General features: G+C 41.0%; 1 protein-coding gene across 1 annotated transcript in view; it reads right to left on the bottom strand.

Moving 5' to 3' along the window:
* Positions 1 to 21,490, bottom strand: part of CILK1 (ciliogenesis associated kinase 1) — a 1,332,417-nt gene that overhangs the window by 835,899 nt on the left and 475,028 nt on the right. Inside the window, exon 5 of the mRNA XM_044064111.1 lies at positions 2,315 to 2,436. Within this exon, the coding sequence (XP_043920046.1) occupies positions 2,315 to 2,436 (122 nt within the window). The remainder of the gene's footprint in view (positions 1 to 2,314; positions 2,437 to 21,490) is intronic.

Genomic DNA, 21,490 nt, shown 5'->3' with positions numbered 1-21,490 from the left:
AAATAAAGGAGTAGTAGAGAGAAAGCAGGCAGCCAAACCCAGGTGTATGACAAGTGTGTCCAACAGATTTGTAACTCAAAAAGAGACAGAGCTGAAAGATTAAAAAAACAAAAAAAAGACTAAAGGAGCCAAGATAATAATCAATGTCACAAGTGATAATTCAATAAAGGTGTTTAAAAAAAAACAATCCGGGATTAAGAAGGAAGATAAGCAAAGCATTCCATAAAGAAAAGAAAAATAAGACAGAAAAGAGCGAATAGAAGGACTGCAGCGATAGTGCTACATAAAAGAAAGTACACTAGGATGAGCAAAGATCCAAGTGATAAAACTGAACTGGTAGGCGATAGGAAAGGAGGAGGAAGGAAAAAAACACATACTGTTAGCAGCAGTTTTGACCTGGGGATAAAGTAAGGGAAGTCAAAGCCAAATTTTCACTCCATGACTGAAAGAAAAACAGCCTAAAGAAAGTGCTTCAGCTCTTTTTTAAGATGACTGGGAGGACATCTGAAAACTGTAGGAAGTTTAAACCAAATTTAAACAGTTGGAAAAGAAATTCACCATACTGGTTACTAGATTTGCTGAAGGCAGCTACGATTATGAAGAAATATCTTGTATCTCTCTAAGGACATTTATCAGGAGTGGGTATGAACCAATGATTATTTTTGTAAATAAATCTGAGCCAACCATAAGAGTGGATCAAGAAGCACTGATATGATCAGTGCTAGATCATGGTAGTAAACATGGCTACTTTTTTACAAGAAGAATCAAGTTGCTGATGGTATGTAAAGAGAATTTGCAGAAAACATGAGACTTACAGCAGTGACTGACATATGGTCTGAAGATTTTGTATTATCCTTTCTCCCTGCATTTTATCTTTCTTAACATCACTTTTTCCTTTATTATTTTCTTCTGCTTCCCCTTAGTTCTACCCTTTGTGTTAGATTGTCAGCATAAAACAGGGTTATGAAAAATGATTGCTTACCCAGAAATCAAATGGAAAAAACAGGCAAATGAGCATTGAAAGAAATAAAAAAAAGTCACTCTTTATTTTACCAGCTGCTGACTATGAAGGTCAGAAATTCCACTCTACCTGCTCTACCCTGCAATTTTTATTCTGGTCTCATTTTCCCATGGCAAGAAATTTCTAACACTGAAGGATGCAGTTTTTTAGCCCTTGTCTTCCTTTTTGTCTGTTGCCCTTATTGACAAGAAAACAAACATCTGACGGTTTTCATATCAAAGTCTAGGCTTAAGCTAAGCAAACACTGTGGATGAGTACGAGTAAACATACATTTTCAAAACTAGCACTTCTTTACTTGAAAAATAAAGCACCAGAATGCTGAACATGTAAACATGCTAACATTTGAGGACTTTTAAATAAAAGTGACACAAACTACTAGACAAAAGTCAGGTTGTAGACCTTGCAAAATGAAGGAATATTCTGTGACAAGATTGAGGAAGCAGCCTTTTTAAATGACATAAGCCTGACAGACATCTGTGTGGGAGGAGCCCAGAAAAATGCCTGCTGAAAAATTTAAGCCATTTAGGTCTACTGTAAAGGTATTAGTCTTAAGTGAATCTTTCTGCAGGAGCACTTAAACAAGAAATATAAATAATGCAATGCTTCTTTTATTGACTTTATATGTGATACAAGACAAAAATCATTCCCAACAGGGAGAAAAAAATTTAAAATACAAGGTGAAGGAAAATCATCTAAAATATAATCTGAATAAATGATGATGCAGGTAGCAAAAATAGATACAAGAGTGAGTCCGGTGTGGTATTGGAATCAAATTACATCTTTCAATACCAAGTCCTTAAACAGTGGCAGCCAACAGTGCTTCAGTTTCTCAGCAGTCATTTTTCTGGGACCACTCACACACACAGATGTCTGTCATACTTATATCATTTAAAAAGGGTGCTTCCTCTACCTTGTCAGAAATCTTCCATCTGCAAGGTCTACAACTTGGCTTTCATCTTAATAAGTAATCATATTAAGGCAGCAAGATAGCACATCCAAAGTTGTGACGTCCTCCCATTTTTAAGAGTACTTACAGGTTTCCAATCTAATATTTAAATTTCAAAGAAAAAGTATATCGATATACAATATGTGTTCAGTACAAGAAACTATATGCAATATTTAAAGCTAAATGCATTTAGTAGAACATTTTAAGTGTTCTACCTTACCTTCAATCTGGACAGCATGAAGGCCTACATACCTTAAAGGACAATAACAGATCTTTCAAAACAAATCAATAGCTCTTACACTATTTGCCTATACAGTATACGTTTCTAAAAGGTTTTACAAAGGTACCTTTCTTTCATCAGTTGATAGAGGTTTTCTTTCATGTACTCCAACACAAAATACAGATGATTATTTTCTCGGATCACTTCTTTCAGTCTGACTACGTTGGCATGGTTTAACTTCTTCAAGCTCTAAAGTAACATACAAAAATCACACTGAATTTCCTTTGCTCAATGATGCAACACTGATGTTAAACATGACACCGAAAATGTTTTAATAAAGGCAAGCCTTTATAACCCCCCCCCCCCGTTCAGTCTACTTGCCCAGCTACTTTTCAGCAGTGCTAGTCCTTAACTACCAACATCAGTGAACATGAGTGTGATGCCCCTGCAGTGGCCCAGTAATTAAGGAGCCTCAATCCTCACCACTAGCATCAGTGAGGGGCGTCCACATTGGGAGGATAACAAGTACACAAACAGTAAAGTACAATTTCCCTTAAGAGCATACAGAGATCACAGTCAGTCTGGGCTGGTTTCTCCCTTTCTCTCCAGATCCTCAATAAGAGTCCCAACTGGCACAGCTATAGAGTTCAAATCTCAGCCGAGTGGTCAAGCCAAAACCTCCAGCACCCTCTCTGTTCAACCAGTGCTTCATTTCCCTGCCCAAGTAGCTGACACACACACAAACACACTTTGAGATTTGAGTTACATACAAACAGGCAGATACTCCTGGGGAAGGCTGGCACAGGTTCTCCAGCTATTCCCCGTTCTAACGAGACTATATGGTAGCACCGACTGCCACCAACTACTACTAACAGCTACTATAAAGGCCCTTACCAAAGGGTGTCCAGTTCTACTGTGCAATGTTATTATTATCCAATTGGCAAGTGTGACTGAGAATTGAAGGCCATTTAGGAGTAGCTTATACAGTCCAACCAAATACATGCAAGTATGCTAAGAGCTTAAATTATCTCTACACAAAACACCACAATTAAAATGTTTTTATTATTAAAACACAAGACAATGCTTATTAATTCAATACAATGACATTAAGAGAGTTCAGAAATTACAGGAAATACTTTAAAACAACATTGTAGGACAGTCTGACATAAATATAGAAAAACAGCTAGACTAATCTGGCTATAGTCCTATCTGTCTCTAAGAGAAATACTAAGATCTAAGATCCTACTTACAGAGCAAAGCACAGTGCTGTCAGATTCAGAACAAAATACAAAATGCCACCTCTTTCTCTCTGAGATGGTCTTAAATTGATAATACACATTACTGCTGAGTCATTTCAGATTACATCATTCTTGACACTTCTGCTCAAGTTTCCCAGTCTCACAGAACTTAAAATTTAACATTTCTTTGTAATCTGCACCTGCCAGGAAGCAACAGCAATAAAATACACTTTGCAAGTGAAAGCTAGTAATTATCTGTGTCTTAGGAGAATAGACAGAATTTCCAGCTGCAAACAATCTGTCTCCAAGCTTAAGATCACACACAGTTGTAAAATTCTTTACTTATCTGCTTTCTTCCAGCAGGGTGCACTGTGGTTACATTTTTGAAGCTCAACACATAACACAGTTTCCTATATTTGACAAACAAGCCTGTGGATCATATTAATATTTACAATGACATAGAATTATTTACAAAATGCTATCTGGCTGAGCTGGTAGCCCCTCAGATTTTCACAATGAGAAAGGTTCTTTTTTTCCAATATGTACACTGTTCATTCTGTGCTTTCCAACAAAAGTTGTACAGAAAATGAGTGTGTTCAAGAGAAACCCATCTCTATGGCACTTACTGAGTTTGTTGCAATGTACTATTTTTTCATTAATATTCAGCAACACATGCTATAACCATGAAATGTAACTTTTAAGTCACCTACTTCAAGCAGCTACATTCCAGTGAAGGGTTGTGGGAGAGCTGAAGCTAATCCTACAACTCAGTGTGTGCAAGGCAGAAAAGCTCATCCTGAAGAAGGCTCCAACCCATCAAAGAATGTACGCCAACATTCACTCTGTCTCTCTCACTGCACTCACATCCACATGCAAGCTTGAGGAATGCCAGTTCATCTACAACACATCTTTAGGGTGTGGAAGCAAACCAAAGCACCAATCAGAAACCCACACAGACAGAAACAGGATGAAACATGAGCAATGTGGAAGAAAGATACCCAGACAGTTCCAACAGTAGTAAGAGGAACGGGTCTTGTATCTAAATACAATTGTAGATTCTTTATGTTTCCAATACATGTAACTCCATATGAACGGCAAAAAGAGTCATTACTGGTGACATTGCAGGTGCTGTGAAAAGCACTTTTGGCTGACATCAAAGATTGAAACAATACTAATTTTATGAACTTTAATTGTAATTTGCCTTTGGAATGGGGTTCATTCCTATCATGGTATTAGAAACCCAAAACATTTGAAGAAATTAAAAAACCACGGAGAGGATGAGTACACTACGTAAACAAGGCACTCCATCCTAGGAAACAAACTGGAAAATCAGAAGTATGAAGCAGCAATGTTGCCAGGTCCTGTAACCTTCTTTGAAAAACTGTAAAACTGACTACAGCGTGCCCAGAATTAGAAGACACACACTGGTTAGATGCCCTAGATATCCAAAAGGTAAACATTGAGAACATTAGTCATAAAATATGAATTCAAGCATTTTCTAGCTGGGTAACACTAATGACACTAATGCATTTTATACATACAATGGCATTTAATCAGCCTTGCTGTCACTGCAGTGGAACAAACTGACAAAAGTAGCTGGACTAAGTGTGTTATAACAGAATATAAACAATGAACAAGCATAGCAATCTGTGCATCTCCAGCCTCATCAAAGATCACTCGCCTTTGACAAATAAAGGCTTCTTGTTTTGGAACACTACCTGGTTTTCATTATTTTGGGGAATTACCGTGACTGAGCCCATCAACAAAGTTAAGACCACTAGTTTCTCTGTTTTTTTATTTATTTAGTTTTTATTCTATAACAGAATCTAAAAACATTTGCTGCTAAAGACATAAAACTGCATTACATGTGTAGCAACATCCTATAAACTTGTCAGGAATCTATAAAACAGTAAAACATTTTAAGAAGCAGGGACTGAGAGCTTTAATAACTGATAACACAAAAGAAGAGAAGAAGATCAAACAATAAAGTGGTCCATTTAAAATAGCCATTAGGAAAACAGTCATTTAGGAATCAACTCAGACATTAAATCTCTAGTACACACTTCATACACTGAATGCTTGTTCACCTCACTAATCACACCATTCACTAGTGAAGAATGCTTGTTCACCTCACTAATCACACCATTCACTAGTGAAACTTTTCAGGTACAGCCTGCACAGCATACTACAATGTGAAAAAACTGCAATTAGACAAAACATTTACACTTAAGGTCCATGGAGCATGCAGCCACATACAAAAGCTCTGTCAATGCCCTAGTTATCTGTGACTCTTGTCAGGCACACAAACTCCACCCACAAAGCTAAACAAGGACAGACTGACACATAGCTGAGTCTCTGGAACCAGGACTCATGATATCACTAGTGTGTTACTCATACAGTATATTCTCATGTGCTACATTTGCTGAATGAGGAAAGATAACAATATGTTTATGGGCTACATACCATAACTTACTTAAATCTTATAACATTCTAACAGCTCTGAGCACCAGAACTATAAACTTAATAAAATTACAAAAATCGATCACATTTTATAAGTTTAGGTATAAAACAGTAACAGATTACATGATTAAACATATAGCCTTGAACGGGGTAAAGAATTCTTTATCACACAATTTACTGTGTTTAAACAAAAAAAAAGTTATTTTTACATTTTTGACCAAAATTAGGGTTTAAGCGGGTAAACAAAAAAAAATTCCCTAGTAAATCAAAGAATACAAAGTATTTTACAAGATGGTCAGGAATTAAAGTTTGTGTATACTAATCTGACAATTCTAGGCTTCACTTTTGTCTAGCTAGCAATTGCTAATCTGACATATAAGGAACTAGATACCTTGTACTACAAAGTAAAATTCAAACTGTGACATGAACCCGTCACAGTAGTAACAGCAGTAGTAGTACTAGTACTAGTAGAAGTATTAGAAGTAGTAAGTGCACTAAGAAAAATGACTGAGGGAAAGTGGTAGGTTCAGATGGACTAACAACAGCTATAATTATAAAACTGGGTGCGTGCATTAGATGATAAATGGCTCCCGAGGGTACTTACTGCAGTATGAAGAATGGGGCATATCACAGGGCACAGGAGAGTAAGCATTCCAGTTCCAATGTACAAGACGAAATTGATATTCACAGCTGCAAGAAGCACAGATATCAAACTCCACTCATACTGTATGAAAACATATTGGAAAAAGTGACTGATAAGCAAATATGCAGAGTAGCAGAAAGTTAACACAGAAGATGAGTAGTTTGAATATAGATAAGGATACAGTACATCTGACATGATACACAGCAAAATAGATGGAAGCACCAGACCACAGCAAATAAAACCATAACTTATTCCAAGAAGAAACTGGTGAGCGCTTTTGCAGCCAAAAGCTGCTTCATCAGACAATCACTACATTTCCTGTTATTTAAATCCATACCAACCAATCCTTAGACAGAAACAATTAACACACAAAAAATCTATTATAAAAAATGTAATAAGTATAAAAATGTGTATATAAAAATGTCATATATATATATATATATATATATATATATATATATGTGTGTGTGTGTGTGTGTGTGTGTGTGTATAAAAATGTGAGATATATATATATATATATATATATATAGTGCCAACTTCACCCCCCTCTCACCCCCTAAATGGCCCATCTCAATACCGGAAGATTGCCAAATTCCAGTAATAACGGCCACACAGGTACAAAACGTACTCTCTAAAGCCAAGAATACAGCATCCATGGGACCAGATGACATCCCGGGCTGTGTACTACATGAACTACAATATGAACTGGCACCTCACCTAAGTGTCATGTTTAATCATAGCCTCACCTCAGGTTTCGTGCCCACTGAGTGGCGCAGAGCTACAGTTATCCCAATCCACAAGGGAGGATCCACCTTGGATCCCAGAAACTACCGTCCCATCAGTCTGACAAGCCTTATCTGCAAGGCCATGGAGCGTATTACCATGGAACTTATAAACAAAGACATTGGCAACCTTCAAACACTGGACCCCACCCAGTTTGGGTTTGTGAAGGGCCGATCTTGTCTCCTGAACCTGATTGACTTCTTTGAATCAGTCTCCAGAGCCATGGACAAGGGTAAGGTGGTCCACACAGCCTATCTAGACCTTGCCAAGGCCTTTGACACCATCCCCCACTCTGGAATCATAGATAAACTTACTAACTTGGGCATTAATCCCTATGTCACCCAATGGGTTGCTAAATGGCTTACTGATAGAACCCACACTGTAAAAGTAGCCGACTCCAAATCCAACTCCAGACAAGTGACAAGTGGAGTACCTCAGGGTTCAGTCCTGGGGCCGCTCTTGTTTGGCATCTACTTCTCTGAAGTACAGGTCAACACTAAGGGACTCTGGTTAAAGTCTGCAGATGACTGCAAACTGGGAGCCATTATTGAATCCCCAAATGATGTGGATACTCTACAAAAGGGCCTTACAGAAACAGATGCTTGGTGCCAGAGTCATGGGCTCAAGCTCAGTGCCAAGAAATGTATTGTTATCCCCTTTGGGAAAAAAACATGTATCCATGAATTACCATATAGGTGGCAGTACACTAAACACAGAAAGTGTGATAAGAGACTTAGGGACACAGGTGGACAGTGGTCTCACCTTCGATAACCACATCGCCACAACAGTCAGGAAATCCTTTTATGTGGCACACCTCATCACGAAGGGCTTTTCATCCAGAAAAAAGGAGGTCATTGTCCCACTGTACTCATCCCTCATTAGACCCATTATAGAATACAACGCCCCATTTGGTATGTACCTCTCAAGACATCTGCAACAACTGGAAAGGCCTCAGAAATACCTCACTAAAAGAATCACAGGCCTAAAGCAGATGCCCTACGCTGACCGCCTTAAAAAACTCCAGCTATACTCTATCGCATATCGTCTACTCAGAGGCGATCTCTGCTTAACATACAAGGCCATGTCAAACCCAGAGCTGTTGGACATGCTACACTTAAAGAAATCCCAATTCCTCAGAGCTACACGCTCCAGGGATCTAAACCTTGTCATCACAATAAACAAAACATGCTGGAGGGATAGGTTCCTGACCCAGAGACTCCCCAGACTCTGGAATAGATTGCCCATACATGTAAAGCAGAGTGCCTCTTTGGACCTCTTCAAGAGGAACCTTGACGATTGGATGGGAGAAAAGAAATTCACCCCAGGGATCACGTCAGTCGCCCTGCTAGACAGGGGTCCAGGAAAGTAAATAATGTGGGAAGAAATAGCCAGGGAATTGTTATGGCTAGGCTTGTATAGGCCCTAGGGCTTATAGCCTAGTACCAACCTATGAACCTATATATACATATATATATATATATATATATATATATATATATATATATATATAAAGATGTAATATATATATAAAACCATTTCTTGTTAAATTACCTATTGAGTGGTCTTCTAGCTAGTATGGCTTTTATGGGCAATTTATCTGGGAGCCTCACAACATTTTAAGGGGAGCTCTACAGGGGCATGTAGTATTTTACCGAAGGTTTGTGGATCACCTCTTCCTCTTATGGGAAGGAGGTGAAAGTATGCTTAGATGTTTCCTGAATGATATTAACAACAGCACTGACTTTTTAAAGTTCACTGCTAAGAGTTTTCCTGAATCAACTGAGTTCTTAGACATTAACATTTTTTATAATAGGTAGTGTACAGCTTAATAGATTTTTTTGTCTGTTAATTGTTTCTGTCTGAGGATTGGTTGGTATGGATTTAAATAACAGGAAATATAATGACGGTTTGTCTGATGAAGCAGCTTTTGGCTGCGAAAGCGTTCGCCTGTTTCTTCCTGGAATAAATTTTTATGGTTTTATTCGCTGTGGTCTGGTGCCTCCACCTATTTTGCTCTGCATCATTTGTATTTCTGGGGGACCAGTTTACCTGCATCACAATCATATTATTTTTTGGACATCTGACATGATACTTTCAGTGAGACAAGACAGGAAAAGGAAGCTGGAGAAGATGACAGAGTTCAACTGGGCATTCCCAGATTTGGAGAAAAGCACATGACAAGGTTCCAAGAAGGCTTAATTGGGCAATCCTGCAATGACCACAAACATTTATTGATTTATTTTTACATAGTTTTCATGGGTAGAGCACTGAACAGCAATGACCAACTGCAGACTCAGCCTGGATTGCACAGTATAACAAAAGAACAAAGCAGTATACAGTAGACATTAATGTTCTACAATATGATTAAAATCACATATAGGTACATGTACAGGTTCCATAAAAACAACAAAGCTGGCAATTATTGCTGCTGTCATGAACTAAGATACAGCTGTGTAACTATTTACAATTAGTGCAGACTATGTTTAAGAATTCAATGACACACACACACAGTGTTCAAACTTGCCGGGGGGTACCACTGTGAGTGGACATGCATTATAGTTCAACTCTCCATCATCAAACAGGTGACAGAAGGGAGATACATCACTACAAGCAAATCCTGAGCAGAAACTTCAGCAAATGATGCAGGGTAATGGAATGCAAAATCAAAAGCACATGGGATGAAATTGAGTACAGACAATGTAGAGGTCATAGCAGCAAATGGTGGAAATCAGAACACGCTGAAAACTGAAACAGAATGGAAACCGTTTAACAGCTTCAAGTATATGGGAGGTGTGGTTGACAAAAAAAAGTAAGTCTGAATGAGGTCAAAGCTATAACCAAAGGTGCTGCAAAAAAGTGCCAGGGATAATGTGCACTATAGGAAGGCCAAAGAAACTGAAAAGTAATGTGTACAAAACAGTGGCTAGACCAGTGATGCTATGTGGCACATAAACCAGGGTGGTGACGGCAAAGCAACTGAGAAAGGTAATGGAGATGAAGTGCTTAAGACGGGTAGCAGGAAGCATGTTATAGGACAAAGAAAGTAGGACATCAAAGCGGAAGCCAAAGAGGCCCCCATCTGCAGAGAAGGTCAGGGAGAATAGATTTTGGTGGTCTAGTTACAGATGCATGAAAGCAAATGATGATTTTGTAAAACAGATATGACAGAGGAAAGAAGGCAGAAGGAAATGAAGACATCCAGCCAGCAAATGGTTGAAAATTGTGTGAGAAAAGACATGTGACAGCTGAACATGACTTCCAAGGAGGAAGGAGACTGGTTTTGAATCAATGAAGGTAGCAACAGTTGGGGTGATACCTCAACTCCAAGTTAAAAATAGGATTGATGATTTTTTTTTTTAATACAGATTTTAGGCTTGAAAACTGAAAGAATTCAGAGTGAACATGTTTTTGCAATTAAAACCAAAGACAATGCTTTATACAAACACTAAACAAAATTTCTATACATAAGTAATTTAGGAAGCTGAATTTAAATTTACTAATAATGTGAATGGATCATAGTAGTGATTATTAACCTTCACATTACATAGGTTCATAGGTTGGTACTAGGCTATCAGCCCTATGGCCTATACAAGCCTAGCTATAACAATTCCCTGGCTATTTCTTCCCACATTATTTACTTTCCTGGACCCCTGTCTAGCAGGGCGACTGACGTGATCCCTGGGGTGAATTTCCTTTCTCCCATCCAATCATCAAGGTTCCTCTGGAAGAGGTCCAAAGAGGCACTCTGCTTTACATGTATGGGCAATCTATTCCAGAGTCTGGGGAGTCTCTGGGTCAGGAACCTATCCCTCCAGCATGTTTTGTTTATTGTGATGACAAGGTTTAGATCCCTGGAGTGTGTAGCTCTGAGGGATTGGGATTTCTTTAAGTGTAGCATGTCCAACAGCTCTGGGTTTGACATGGCCTTGTATGTTAAGCAGAGATCGCCTCGGAGTAGACAATATGTGACAGAGTATAGCTGGAGTTTTTTAAGGCGGTCAGCGTAGGGCATCTGCTTTAGGCCTGTGATTCTTTTAGTGAGGTATTTCTGAGGCCTTTCCAGTTGTTGCAGATGTCTTGAGAGGTACATACCAAATGGGGTGTTGTATTCTATAATGGGTCTAATGAGGGATGAGTACAGTGGGACAATGACCTCCTTTTTTCTGAAAAGCCCTTCGTGATGAGGTGTGCCACATAGAAGGATTTCCTGACTGTTGTGGCGATGTGGTTATCGAAGGTGAGACCACTGTCCACCTGTGTCCCTAAGTCTCTTATCACACTTTCTGTGTTTAGTGTACTGCCACCTATATGGTAATTCATGGATACATGTTTTTTCCCAAAGGGGATAACAATACATTTCTTGGCATTGAGCTTGAGCCCATGGCTCTGGCACCAAGCATCTGTTTCTGTAAGGCCATTTTGTAGAGTATCCACATCATTTGGGGATTCAATAATGGCTCCCAGTTTGCAGTCATCTGCAAACTTTGTTAGCCAGAGTCCCTTAGTGTTGACCTGTACTTCAGAGAAGTAGATGCCAAACAAGAGCGGCCCCAGGACTGAACCCTGAGGTACTCCACTTGTCACTTGTCTGGAGCTGGATTTGGAGTCGGCTACTTTTACAGTGTGGGTTCTATCAGTAAGCCATTTAGCAACCCATTGGGTGACATAGGGATTAATGCCCAACTTAGTAAGTTTATCTATGATTCTTTAGTGGGGGATGGTGTCAAAGGCCTTGGCAAGGTCTAGATAGGCTGTGTGGACCACCTTACCCTTGTCCATGGCTCTGGAGACTGATTCAAAGAAGTCAATCAGGTTCAGGAGACAAGATTGGCCCTTCACAAACCCAAACTGGGTGGGGTCCAGTGTTTGAAGGTTGCCAATGTCTTTGTTTATAAGTTCCATGATAATACACTCCATGGCCTTGCAGATAAGGCTTGTCAGACTGATGGGACGGTAGTTTCCGGGATCCAAGGTGGATCCCCCCTTGTGGATTGGGATAACTAGCTCTGTGCCACTCAGTGGGCACGAAACCTGAGGTGAGGCTATGATTAAACATGACTCTTGGGTGAGGTGCCAGTTCATATTGTAGTTCATGTAGTACACAGCCCGGGATGTCATCTGGTCCCATGGATGCTGTATTCTTGGCTATAGAGAGTGCGTTTTGTACCTGTGTGGCCGTTATTACTGGAATTTGGCAATCTTCCGGTATTCAGATGGGCCATTTAGGGGGTGAGAGGGGGGTGAAGTTGGCAGTGAATCGATCTGCCAGGATATTGGCAATATCCTTTGGAACAGTATATTTAATGCCATTCTGTTTTAGCTCAGAGCAGATCTGAGCATTGCCATTTAGATTTTTGACATAGTTATAGAATGCTTTGTGGTTGTCTTTGGAATCTTTGGCAATTTTATTTTCGTAACTAGCTTTGGAGGATTTTATGAGGCATCTCAGTTTCTTACTGAGGCTAGTAAGGGAGTTTTTGCATCCTGGGATTTTCCTCTTTTCTGCAAAAGTTTCTTCCTTTTGTTGTAAAGTTTGTTTATGGCAGGGGACCACCAGATTGGCTTCCTTTTTTTGGATGAGAGCATTTTGGTTCTATTTGGGATGGCACGATTCATGCATGAGTGGATGTGCTCGTACAGTGCCTTAGTGTAGGATTCAGCAGTTGAACTTTCAGTTCCCGTCTGCATGGGTGTCATGAAGTTTGTCACTTCTGACTTGAGTAGCATGAAGTTGGCTTTGGAGAAGTTTTTTATGGTGGTTTCTTTACTGGGGGTGGGGGTGGGATGTGGATGTTAAGGGTGATTAGCTTATGGTCATAAATTAGGAACAACCCAAAACAGAACAATGATTAATACAGAGCGATCCAAAGTCTCTTAGCTTTCTTCAAAAATCTTGCTTGTTTACATTCACCATCGTCTCATATACCATTAATTCTGCCTCGGGATTTTAGAAGGACCAAGCCAAACTAAGTCTATTTCTGGTTATGCTCTTCACTAGTGTTCTCCCAAAATTCCCCATTTCTTTTGATGTTAGCATTTTAAATGTAATTTTACTTGACTTCTTAGCTCTTCTATAAACCATTTTATCTCCCCCGCCTCAGGCTCCATTGTTGACTTCCATTTCACTGTTACCACTTTCTTTGCTACTAGAAGTATCAGGTAGATGAACGCTTTCCTAACTAGTAACATTTTTTTTTTCCAGCTTAGTACTCTACTTCTTCTAGTTTTGCATTTTTTTCCCTACATTTTTTTAATAACTCTCTTAATTCTTTTCTGAGCTGTCAGTTTTTCACATTGCCAGAATATGTGTTCCCAATCACTTGTGCTCTTCGAGCACCTCCAACAAGAATTACTTGATTCAGGGAACATCTTGTGAATTCTAACTGGTGTGCAAAAATACTTGTGGAAATTTCACTAATGAAAATTCTCAATTTTCTCAATTTGGTAGGTCTCTGTGGAATTGGACATATTTCTTCCTAGGAGTTGTCAGTGAGTAATTCTCAATTTACTTTGCCAATACTGCACATTTTTTCTTATATCCACCCCATTTATTACTGATTTGAGCTTTGTACAGTCTACTAGCTAACCGTGTTAATGTCTGCTGACCTTGCTTCCAGTAGTATTTTCATTAGGCCAAGTAAAGTAACTCCTCTTGCTTGCATTTCCTCCACAAAAATCTAATCAATATTTCATATATGCCCCTGTGCAACATATATTCCCCTGGTTGTAACTTCATGTGTCCACAAAGTTCGATCCAGTCACATCTTTCATCTGGACCTCTTCACTGCTCCCTTAACGGATTCTGATGAAGTCCTGCTCTGTGAGGATGAAAGCGCTAAATAAAGTGGAAAAATAAGTGATTTTGCCTTGTGTTTCCACCTTTTGTGGTTCTAAGTTTGTCTGTTCTATTGTGTTATTCTAGGCCTTGGGTAAAGGTAATAGGTTGGTACTAGGCTATCGGCCCTAGGGTCTATACAAGCCTAGCCAAACAATTCCCCATATATTTCTTCCTACAATATTTACTTCCCTGGACCCCTGTCTAGCAGGGCGACTGATGTGATCCCTGGGGTGAATTTCCTACCTCCCATTAAATCATCAAGGTTCCTTTTGAAGAGGGCCAAGGAGGCGCCTTGCTTATGGGCAGTCTATTCCAGAGTATGGGGAGTATCTGGGTCAGGAACCCATCCCTACAGCATGTTTTGTTCATTGTGATGACAAGGTTTAGATCCCTGGAGTGTGTGGCTCTGAGGGATTGGGATTTCTTTAAGTGGAGCATGTCCAACAGTTCAGGGTTTGACATGGCCTTGTATGTTAAACAGAGATTGCCTCTGAGTAGACGATATGCCACAGAATATAGCTGGAGTTTTTTAGACGGTGAGCATAGGGCATCTGCTTTAGGCCTGTGATTCTTTTAGTGAGGTATTTCTGCGGCCTTTCTAGCTGTTGCAGATGTCTTGTGAGGTACATACCAAATGGGGTGTTGTACTCTATAATGGGTCTAAGGAGGAATGAGTACAGTGGGACAATGATCTCCTTTTTTCTGGATGAAAACCCTTAGTGATGAGGTGTGCCACATAGGATTTCCTGACTGTTGTGGCAATGTGGTTATCGAAGGTGAGACCACTGTCCACCTGTGTCCCTAAGTCTCTCATCACACTTTCGATGTTTAGTGTACTGCCACCTATGTGGTAATTCATGGGTACATGTTTTTTCCCAAAGGGGATAACTATACACTTCTTGGCATTAAGCTTGAGTCCATGGCTCTGGCACAAAGCATCTGTTTCTGTAAGGCCCTTTTGTAGAATATCCACATCATTTGGGGATTCAATAATGGCTCCCAGTTTGCAGTCATCTGCAAACTTTGTTAGCCAGAGTCCCTTAGTGTTGTCCTGTACTACAGATATGTAGATGCCAAACAAGAGTGGTCCCAGGACTGAACCCTGAGATACTCCACTTGTCTGGAGCTGGATTTGGAGTCGGCTACTTTTACAGTCTAGGTTCTGTCAGTAAGCCAGTTGGCAACCCATCGAGTGACGTAGGGATTTATGCCCAGCTTAGTAAGTTTATCTACGATTCCAGAATGGGGGATGGTATCGAAGGCCTTGGCAAGGTCCAGATAGGCTGTGTGGACTGCCTTACCCTCGTCCACAGCTCTGGAGACTGATTCAAAGAAGTCAATCAGGTTCAGGAGATAAGATCGGCCCTTCACGAACCCAAATCCTTTAAAAGATATACAATCAGTTAACTATTTAGCCCGGGTCACTTTAGAACTATCCTTCTTGAAGAATAAATTGGGGAGCAAACAACTGGTCATTTTTCCTGAAATCCTGTGTTCTGTGCAGATAAAATCAAAGCTGCCAAAGACATCTGCAACAAGTATTCTCTTTTATTTGAGAATTTCAGCAAGAACACAGGTAAATTGATGACCCGATTTATGTTGAATTCGGAAGCCACCTTAGGTCAAAAAAAAAAAAAAAAAGAAGGGTTCATGCATAATGTGACCCCATCCTTACAGACAATCAAGTATGGAAGTCTTGCGGAGACGGCTTGGAGTTTAGATACTCGTCTAGCAGAGGTGATAGCGGTCAGAATAATTGCTTCCCAGGACAAGAATTTAAGGTCAGCCTTAGCTGAAGGTTCAAATGGCAGTTGGGTAAGAGCCTGTAACAGAACATTCAAATCCCAAGGGGAGTTGGGACTTTAACTGAGGGCCTGAATAAAATGGCACCCTTAAGGAAGTCCTTGCAAAATTTCAAAGAATCCAAGGAAGAATGATTTTCACCTGAGTGAAAATTTGAAATGGCTGCTAGTTGAACTTTAGAAGTAGAATAACTTGCCCGGTTGTCAAAAATGGAGGCCAAAAAAGAAAAATTGAGAACTGCCGAGACTGGGGCACAGAAAGGTTCCAAGCGTCTCTGAAAGCCCTAAACTGAAAATCTTTTCAATTTACATTTAAAAATTTTCCTGGTAAAAAGTTTCTGAGAGGATAAAAGAATCTGTCGAACTGGGAAGGAAAGCCAGGGCTGCCTAGCCATCACTGGAAAAGGAGAAATTATACAGTCAGCCAGAAGCCTTTGATAGCCAGGTGTTTCATCCCTGTTGGGTATAATAGGAGTTCTGGATATGGATCCAGTATCCACGGTGGATAAAAAAGGTGAGGCCTGAGAAAGGGAAACCAAACCCATCAAGGCCAAAAGGGCACAGTGAGAATGACTGCGGTCTTCAACCAGGAAGCTTTCCGTAGAAATTTGGGGAAAAGGAGTAACAGGGGTAAGTGTAAAAGGAGGGCTAACTGTGGACTACATAATCTTTTGGTTGCTCCCACTGTGGAAGGACCAGGGAAAAGAACCTACTGCACTTGTTCAGAAGCAAAAAGACTGCAGCATGGCTAGCCTCATCGATGAAGAACCTTTTCTGCCACTCAATGATTGTGAGACTACTAGTGGGACATAAAAACAGACCTGCTTAGTCTGTCTGCAATCACACTGGTTTTCCCCAATATGTGCATTGCCATAAGAAAGCGACTGGAAGAGATCACTCACTGCCAGACTCTCGCTGTCTCTTGACACAATGCATAAGATCTGATGCCCCCTTTTTATTGATATACAGACATGTCAGTAGTCTGGCATGTATCACAATCATCCCCGAAGGTAGAAAGTACAGTTGTGTACACCTACCATAAATGTAGATGTTCGAGTGTCTTCACTGTTGCAGTCATAACTGTAGGGTGCTCCTGCCGGCAGGCAGCCCGAGGTCGGCCAGAATCCCAAAGTCTGGGTCCGGAGTCGGCTGTACATGCCAGTACCCTGATGTCAGTATGTTCTGGTACATAGCCCTCAGCCGACGCCATCTTCTCCAGCCTTTCTTGCCCTAGATGTCAGAAGTCCCCCAATAAATCAAAACAAAATGAATCCACCAAGGAAACACAAATACACCACAAAGGAGAGAAAAAGAGGGGATAGGAGGGAGGGAAACACCGACTGCAACAGTGAAGACACTCGAACATCTACATTTATGGTAGGTGTACACAACTGTACTATGTTCATCGTGTTTCACTGTTGCAGTCATAACTGTAGGGTGGAATCCCAAAGCAGAGGAAAAAAGGGGGGAGGTTTAGACAGAAGAAGGGGCAGCAAGAAGACCCTGCAAAACAGCAGAGGCAAAGCCTGCCCTGGTCTTAGAATACAAAGGGAGATTGTAATGCTTGGAAAAAGTATGCACAGAACTCCAAGTGGCAGCTTCCAAAATATCCTTGGTAGGAACCCCCTGAGAAAAGCTGTAGAAGTAGCAGCTGCTCTAGTAGAATGACTTCTCACAGTACCTGGAAACTGTTTCCCATGATGAGTGTAACAAAATCTTATTCCATAAGAAATCCATTTGGAAATAGTTTGTTTGGAAATAGCCTTACCAAGAGAACTGGAGGCAAAAGAAACAAACAATTGGTTAGATTTTCTGAACTCTTTAGTCTTGTCCAAATAAAATCGTAACTGTCTGTGCACGTCCAAGGAATGCAAAATCCTTTCCACTTTATTCTGAGGATTAGGAAAGAAGGTAGGAAGGTGAATTGGTTCGTTTAAAGCCACTTTCGAAATCACCTTAGGCAAGAAAGTAGGATTGGTTCTCAAGGATACTCTGTCCTGGTGGAAAATAAGGAATGGTTCCACAGCCATGAGAGCTTGCAACTCTGAGACCCTTCTGGCAGAAGTCAAAGCTAACAAAAGAACTGTCTTCCAAGATAAAAACTTAATATCTGAAGAAGCAGCAGGCTCAAAAGGAGGCAAAGTAAGTTTTTCCAAAACATAATTAAGATCCCAAGCAGGAACAGGAGGAGTCCTGGGAGGCCTTAAATTCTTAGCTCCTCTCAGGAATTGTCTCACCAAAGGATGAGAAAAAACAGGGGGATCAGTATTGAAATGAGCAGAAATAGCAGAAGCATGAAACTTAATGGAAGAAAAAGACAGTCCATCAGACAAAAGATCCGAAAGGTAAAGCAAAATAGAAGAGAGATCAGGTACCAGAGGGTCCAAACCTCGGCCCTGCATCCAAATGCAAAATCTCTTCCATTTAGAGGCATAGGATTTCCTAGTGCTAGGCCGTCTAGCTTCCAAAAGAACATCCAAAACTTGTTTGGGAAGACTAGAAGAAATCAAATTCCTTTGAAGAGCCAAGCTGTCAGGCAAAGGGTCTTGAGATTGGAATGTAGCAACTGACCCTGATGCTGGGACAGAAGAGAAGGGTTCAGAGGGAGAATCCAAGGAGGCTCCAAGAACAGGTGCCTTAAAGTTGGATACCAAAATTGTCGAGGCCAATTCGGAGCAATCAAGATGAGGAATTTGGGCTTGTCCTGTTTTATCTTTAGTAATACCCGAGGAAGTAGAGGAAGAGGAGGGAAGGCATAACCCGAAAGGTTTTTCCAGCTGAAGGACAGGGCATCCACTTTCCAAGCTGTTTTGTGGAATGACCTGGTGCAAAAGTGAGGCAGCTGATGATTGAGATGGGATGCAAACAGATCTATCTGGGGGCATCCCCAAACTGCAGTAATCCTGTTGAATAAGTTGGTGTCTAGCATCCATTCGTGAGGATCCACAATGTTCCTGCTCAGGCTGTCTGCTAAGAGATTCTGTTCTCCTGGTATGAATTGGGCCTGGAGATGAAGATTCAGATTTAGAGCTGTGTCCCATAAAGCCATAGCTAGTCTGCAAAGGGGGTACGAATGAGAGCCCCCCTGCTTGTTTATGTACCACATGACTGTGGTGTTGTCTGTGCAAATCAAAAGAGGTCCTGGATGCAAAAGGTGCTTGAAGGCTAGAAGAGCATTTTGAACTGCCAACATTTCCTTCAGATTGATGTGCCAGTGAAGATGATCCTTTGTCCAGGTTCCCTGCTGGCAATTGCCTAGAAAATGTGCTCCCCAAGCATAATCCGATGCGTCCGTGGTTATGATTTGAGAAGGTTGAGGAAGACGGAAAGGCTTTCCTTCGTTTAAAGCACACACCCTGGACCACCAAAGGAACTCCTTTTGGAGGCAGGGGATCAGAGGAATCAGTGTCCAGATCGTGGTAATGCTGCGACCACACACTTTTCAGATACCATTGAAGCTTTCTCATATGAAGCCTTGCATTTGGAATCAACAGAATGCAGGAAGCCATGTAGCCCAGTGCCTGCAGGAATTTCCTTGCAGTGAGCTGAGGTAGAGTTGCCAAAGTCTTGAAAATTGAAGCCAGCTGTATTTGTTTTTCTGTAGTGAGGAAGGCCCTTTGTAAGGTTGTGTTTAAAAGGGCTCCCAGGAATACCATTTGCTGAGAAGGGATCAGATGTGACTTTTTTGTGTTCACTGAAAATCCCAACAGGAGGAGAAGACGTTGAACAAAATCCAGATGTTGAAGTAAAAGATCCTTGCTGTACGAAAAACGCTAACCAACGACTTGCGAGCTGCTTTCCACCGCACGGCAAGAAAGACTGGAGAAGATGGCATCGGCTGAGGGCTATGCACCAGAGCGTACTGACGTCAGGGTACTGGCATGTACAGCCGACGCCGGACCCAGACTTTGGGATTCTGGCCGACCTCGGGCTGCCTGCCGGCAGAAGCACCCTACAGTTATGACTGCAACAGTGAAACACGATGAACATCATCTTGAAAGGCCTGCATTGCTAGTAGGACTGCTCTCATTTCCAGGACACTGAAGTGCAAACTGGACTCTTCCTGGGACCAAGCTCCTTGTATTGTCCTTCCCAATATATGCCCCTCACCCAATTTGAGAAGCATCCATGGTGACTATGGCTATTGGTTGTGGGAGAAAAAAAGGAGTGACATTAACAAACTTTTTTCTGAATGAAACCATCAAAGAAGATATTCCTTGCAAACTTTGAAATTGGGGCTGAAGTGCTTAGAGGATGCTGAAGAACAGATCACGGTACTGAAAGAGTCCACTGTAGGACTCGCATATGAAATCTGGCTAACGGAACAAGTGTCATCACTGCAGCCATTGACCTAATGCTTGGAGGATTAGTCTCACTGTAGGATAAGAAAGGGTGATCACTTTTATGACCTGTGACCTGGGAGTATGAACTCTTATTAGAGGAAACAAAGCTACCTTGTTGAGCATGTCTAGACAAGCATCAATAAACTCCAGGAAGTGAGTAGGTATAAGCTGTGATTAGGTGTAACTAACTGCGACGCCCAGTTGATGACATAACAGGATCAAGTATTACCTTGCTTGAATCAATAGATGCCTGGATGGAGTGGTCAGGAGGCAGTGGTCTAGGTATGGAGACACATGAAATCCCTGCAGTCTCAGGTAAACCACTACCATCACCATGCATTTAATGAACATCCTGTAGGCTGTGGTGAGGCCAAAGGGCAGTGCTCTGAACTGCTAATGACAGGCTCCCAGGCAGAAAAGCAGGTATCTTCTGGAGCACCTGTTCAGTTTGCTATGACAGTATGCATGCATGTTGAAGATCTATCGAGCACATCCAGTCATCCTTTTGTAGCAAAGGTAAAATAGACTGAACTATGAACATCCAGAACTTTGAGTATTTTCCACACTGGTTTAGCTGGCTGAGATCCAGAAATGGTCTCAAGACCCCTGTCTTATTTGTCACTAAAAAAAATCTTGACTAAGTTCTGGATCCTTGATCTTGGAGGACTTTTTGGACTACTCTTTTTTTCTAGCAGTTATTCTCTTGCCAAAGCTGCAACTTCCTTCTGACTTGGGTGGAACATCAGGGATGTTTTTCATTATTACTGAGGAAATTTGTGAAAGTGGTATGAAATAACCTCTTGATATAATTTTCTGCAACTAAGTATATTGTGTGATAGATTCCCTGGCTTCTGGGTGGAGAGATAAGTGCCCCCCTGACTGCCCCCAGAGTGCAGCAGTTGGGTAACCCTTCAGGAGCAGTGGTAAAGCCCGTCACAGAAGGCATTTCTAAAGCCTTGTTCTGAGGGCCAACCCTGCCATGAGGATGGATTCTTCCATTAGAGTTCCCCCCTCTGCCCTGGGAAGAACTATTTCCTTTGATTCCTGGAAAGGCCCCCAGGACTTGCAAAACCACTTATTTTTACCACCTCACCGATTCCAGGAAAAGGATCTCCGATTGATAGAAAAATGGATCCCAAGGCAGACAGGGTCTTTCCATCTTGCTCACTTCTGGACAGTGTTTCCTTAAATCTGGG

Source organism: Protopterus annectens, chromosome 2.part2 (assembly GCF_019279795.1).
Source record: "Protopterus annectens isolate FY-2018-M chromosome 2.part2, PAN1.0, whole genome shotgun sequence".
In the NCBI taxonomy this organism is placed as follows: domain Eukaryota; kingdom Metazoa; phylum Chordata; order Ceratodontiformes; family Protopteridae; genus Protopterus; species Protopterus annectens.
This window is presented reverse-complemented; position numbering and strand designations above follow the sequence as displayed.